Here is a 5299-nt window from a genome sequence, read left to right as displayed (position 1 = left end):
CTCAAGGGTAAACGTGGGAGGTAAAGAGACCTTCCGCTGCGTAAAGCCGGTTCGACCCGGAAACAAAATCTTTTTTAAAACTATTCACAGTCTGCGGGGGCGGGAGGAATTGAAGTGTAGAGAAGACTGGACGGCTTCGCAGGTTGCTAAGCGACGAGGTGGGAGAGCGCGCGCACGCACGGGCCGCTGAGGAGTACCTGAGGGGTCCGTGGCGCTGCAGCTCAGACACCTAGGCGACCGAGCGAACGCGCAGCGTCCTCACGGGTCCTTCTTCACCTCCTCGGTAGTGTCCAGTGACGCGGTGAGGGGTTTGCAGGGACGCACCCTCAGAGACGGCCGGGGGCAGCACATCTTCCCCACTCCGGAGGCAGGTGAGTCCCCGCCCGAGGCTAGGGTCTTTCAACCTTAGGGTCCGGTGTGCGGTTGTGCGCCGTCCCGCGTTGCGTTTATCGACCCAGGTGCTGATCTTCTGCGCGGATGCCCGCGAGCTCGCCGGTCCCTCTCTGCGTGCATAGTGTTCGGGCAACAGTGTTCTGGATGGCGTAGTGCCCTGAAGTTCACGCCACCTCCCCGCAGTAAGATACAGCTATTTTCAAGTTAAGTGAAAAATATTGAGCTCCAGCTTTGTGGGAAATGAGCCCCTCCCTTCCTGGAGTTCACAGTCTAACTTTTTCTCTAAGTTTTCCGTGAATGTTGACACTTTTGTCCGTTCTTTTTTGGAAACTGAATGCTCTTTAAACCATCTTGACCTTTAAATTATGCCAAACCTGCATTTCTAAGGAAAGCGTGGCAGCTGAATGGGAGACACTCGTTATTTCAGTCAGTCTCAGCTGGTAAAATAACTTAACGAGGTTTTCGTTTAAAATTAGTGCTGCCCAGGAAAATTGTGCTCTCTGAAACCTTGTTTCATGTGGATGTTAAGAGGAAGATGTGATGATCTGGAATAGCATATGTGTAATGAAATGAAAGAAATATCTATATTAGAAAACACTGGTGTAACTTCTGGTTACACTGGTGATTGAATGCCAAGTGGTATCTTTCAGTTTTTCTCTTCAGTTTTGGAGGGTTTGCTATTGTGTGAAAGAAATGGAACCTTACTTTCCAACTTGATCTATCAATAGCATTTATCATAGCTTAATGACTCTCTCTTCCTTGAATAACTATTCACGTGGCTCTCAGACAGCATATTTCCTGGTTTTCCTGTATGTCACTGGTTGCCCCTTCTCAGTGTTCTTTGCAAGTTCTTTTTCACTTCTGACCTTTTAACCTTGGAGTGCCTGTATTCTTCTGTCTACACTTAATCCCTTAGTGATTTAATTCATGAGTTGCATAGTTTCAAAATGCCACTTCTATGTCAAAAACTCCCAAATTTTTGTCTCGTCCTGAATTCCAAACTCCTGTGTCTAACTACTTTCTCGTTATTTCTCTTAGAAAACTTGAGTTTCTAATATGCATCGTTTCCACTATTTTACAGTGTTTTCTACTGAGCAATTGTATGTAGAAGTAAAACACCACACCTGTTGGTACAGATAATATGACCTGTAATTTCTCCAGTTCTAAGATGTTCATTATGGATGGTGGGATTATGAGATTTCAGATGGTAGAGTAGTGAAGAGTATGGATTGGTTAAATGAAGACTGGTGTGATAAATTGGTTAAATGAAGACTGGTGTGATAAATTGAAGAGCATGGATTGGTTAAATGAAGACTGGTGTGATAATAGAGCAAGGATTTTAGGATGTGGCATTCTGCTAGGCTCTGGGGATTCAGAAGTTAATAATACACAACTGCTGCCTTTTTAGAGCCCCAGTTTAGCAGGGAACACAGATATGTAAACCCATAATGACAACATGGTGTGACCTGGTTAGTAATAGTTAGGTAACAAGTTAGTAACTCTGGGCTGCCACAGTTTCACAAAGGAGGTGCTGTCTGAATGAGGACAAATGGATGTTTCTGCCAGGCAGCTAGGGTAGGAGGAGGTAGAACCACTTTGCAGTGTTGCAGGTAGTGTTTTGGGTTGACATTCAACAATTTGCAAACATACATGTGTTAAGTCCCTGCTTTTTTTTAAAACTAAGGCTTTGGAATTGCATTGTCATGTGGCTGTTACATTTAAATTAATAAAAATTAAATAAAATTAGCACACAAGGGTTCCCTTTTCTCTACATCCTCACCAACACTTGTTATTTGTTGTCTTCTTGGTAACAGCCATTTGTACAGGTGTGAGGGAGTGGTGTCTCCTTGTGATTTTGATTTGCGTTTCCTTGATGATTAGTGATATTGAGCATCTTTTCATGTGTCTTTTGGCCATCTGTACATCTTCCTTGGAAAAATTTCAATTCAGGTCCTCTGTCCATTTTGTAATTGAGTTGTTTGGGTTTGTTTTTTTGATGATGAGTTATAAGAGTTCTTTATATACTTTGGATATTAACCCCTTATTGGATATATTATTTACAAATATCTTCTCCATTTAGTAAGCTTCCTTTTTGTGTTGTTGATGGTTTCCTTTGCTGTGCAAAAGCTTTTTAGTTGTTGTAGTCTCATTTGTTTGTTTTTGTTTCCCTTGCATGAGGAGGCTTAACCAAAAAATATTGCTAAGCACTGTTGGTGAGATTGTAAATTGGTGCAGCCACTATGGAAAACAGTATGGAGTTTCTTTAAAAAATTAAAAATAGAACTGCCATATGATCTAGCAATTTCACTTATGGGCATTAACCCAAAGAAAACAGAAAAACCAATTCAAAAACACCTCCAGTGTTCATTGCAGCATTATTTACAATAGCCAACATATAAAAGCAACCTAAATACCACTGATAGACTAATGGGTAAGGAAGATGTGGTATATGGATATTACTCAGACATAAAAAAAATCTTGCCATTTTTGTCAACATGGATAGATCTAGAGAGTATTATGCTAAGTGCAGTAAGTCAGAGAAAGACAAATACCACATGCTCTCAATTATGTATAGAATGTAAAAAGCAAAACAAATGAAACAAAACAGACTTATAGATAACAGAGAACAAACAGGTGGTTGCCAGAAGGGAAGGGATAGAGGAGTGGATGAAATAGGTGTAAGGGATTAAGATGTACAGACCTACAGTTATGTAATAAATAAGCCATGGGGATGTAATATACAACATTAGGAATATGGTCAATAATATTGTAATACCTTTGTGTGGAGACAGATGGTTACTAGACTCATTATGATGATCACTTCATAATGTATGCAAATATCAAATCACTTTGTAGTATACCTGAAACTAACATATGTCAACTCTATGTCAATAAAAATTAATTTAAAAATACAGTTTCTCAGTCACTCTGGCTACATTTCAAGTGCTCAATAGCCACATGTGATAGACTAGCAAACATTTTCATTATCGCAGAAAGTTCTGTTGCATGGCTGCCAGAACTTAGTGGAAGCAAGGCGTCATCTAGAGCAGGAGCAGCTGCGGCATATCTTTGTGGAGGCAGTTCTTTTGCCCCTGGTACCTTATTGAGTGCATTGCATCATCTAGAGCAGGAGCAGCTGCGGCATATCTTTGGGGAGGCATTTCTTTTGCCCCTGGTACCTTACTGAGTGCGTTGCATCATCTAGAGCAGGAGCAGCTGCTGCATATCTTTGTGGAGGCATTTCTTTTGCCCATGGGTACCCTATGGAGTGCATTGCTGTCTGTGATACTGACTACACAGGAAGAATCCTGTGCGAGGCAGGAAAGAAACCCAATTCTTGTCTTAACCATTGCTGATTTATTCTGGAAGAACTCACATTGACAGTTTTGGTGTGCAAAGTTTACAAACAATGTATTGTCCTAGATCTTGAATGAAACTTAGCATCCGCAGCACTGCATCCTCAGGAGGGCATAGGAAAGCATAGTCATCGCCTGCGTGACACCGAACAACATTTGTCTTCTGCTCTCTACTGTTCTGGAATACCTATGTCCCGCCACACTCTAAATAGGTGGAAGAGCATGTGCCACTTGTTGAAGCTTGAAATAGAATGGTAGGTTCAGACCCTACCAATAATGGGGGTTAGGAGAGAAAGGAGCTCAGCTGGGGTGTCTATATATTTTAATGTGTGCAACAGGTCCATATTCATACGCGCTTTTTATGAATCATCATAATATATGTTTTATTTGGATATATGTGCTCTCTCTGATATTATCTGTATTATGAGTTCTTAAATTTCTAGCTGCTTTTATACTTCATAATATTTTCAGTTTGGATTAAACAAAAATGTTTTTCGTAAGTCAAATTTTATGATTTTTGTCATTCCTAAGGAAGGACAGAGAGAGTTGTCGCTGGAGAATAGCCTAAGGGTGCTTTAAATGTATTGGTGGGTGGAGAAAATAATGGGTATTAATTTTATTATTTGGTCAGTTCACTACTCAGCTTAACAAAGAATATTACCAACCCCTTCCCGGAGATAATGTGTTGACACACACCTACTCATTCTTGTGTGTATAGGTGTATTTTGTGATTATAAAAAGTCACGAGTTATTAAATAATAGTAAATCAATTAATGTTTTCTCTTATCCCCTACTAACTAGAGATTAGGAAAACTTGTCTCATTTCACTGCTAATGGCTTTACATGTAAAAAATACTGCTATATGAGCACAAACATACCTATATTTTCGCCTAAATGTGTCCCAAGACAGATATAATTATGCCCACTGTTTAAAAAAATTAAGATATATGAAAAGACTCTGAAATGGATCAATTTATTATTAATAAGAGGTGGGGAAGAATGGGTAAGAGCTAGACTTTGGATAGTAAGTAGAAGTATGGGGTAGGGACAGGAGAGTAGGGGGAAAAAAAGCAATTGAGTATGAAGAACTAACACCTTGAAATGAAGGTTAAAGGGGAGGAAAAAAAAATCTCAGCAAACATTCATTTGCATTATACACCTTTACTTTAGCCAGCTTACTTGATATTGCTCAAATTCTGCCATTTTCACTGTGCTTTTTCTCACCTGGAACCTCAGCCTCCATTTATGCCTGTCAAAATCTATTCCACCAGGCTCTCTCCAAATGCTTTGGCCTATATGAAGCCTTTCTTCCCCGCCCTCCACTTTTAAAAACTATTACAAAAAATTACAAACATAAACAAAATGAAGAGACAGTATAATTTTCTCAGTCCATCATCCAGCTTCAACGATTATCAACATTCTGCCAATCTTTTAAAATACATCTCCCTGTTTCCTCCCTTCCCCAACATTGTCAAACATACAGACAAGCTGTACAGTAAATATCCTTGAGAGTAGTCTGAGTTCAGTCAGGAGAGACAACTATACAGGTT

The 5299-nt window shown here is 40.0% G+C and overlaps 1 protein-coding gene across 1 annotated transcript in view; it reads left to right on the top strand.

The window, feature by feature from the left end:
- The window catches only part of WDPCP (WD repeat containing planar cell polarity effector), a 276699-nt gene that overhangs the window by 108 nt on the left and 271292 nt on the right, over positions 1-5299 (top strand). The window contains exon 2 of the mRNA XM_027131634.1: positions 317-371. Within this exon, the coding sequence (XP_026987435.1) occupies positions 317-371 (55 nt within the window). The remainder of the gene's footprint in view (positions 1-316; positions 372-5299) is intronic.

Source organism: Aethalodelphis obliquidens, unplaced genomic scaffold (genome assembly GCF_003676395.1).
Source record: "Aethalodelphis obliquidens isolate GAN/ISIS:26980383/991018 unplaced genomic scaffold, ASM367639v1 scaffold40, whole genome shotgun sequence".
In the NCBI taxonomy this organism is placed as follows: Eukaryota; Metazoa; Chordata; class Mammalia; order Artiodactyla; family Delphinidae; genus Aethalodelphis; species Aethalodelphis obliquidens.
Note: the sequence above shows the minus strand (reverse complement) of the source record. Positions and strands in the feature narration are given on the sequence as shown.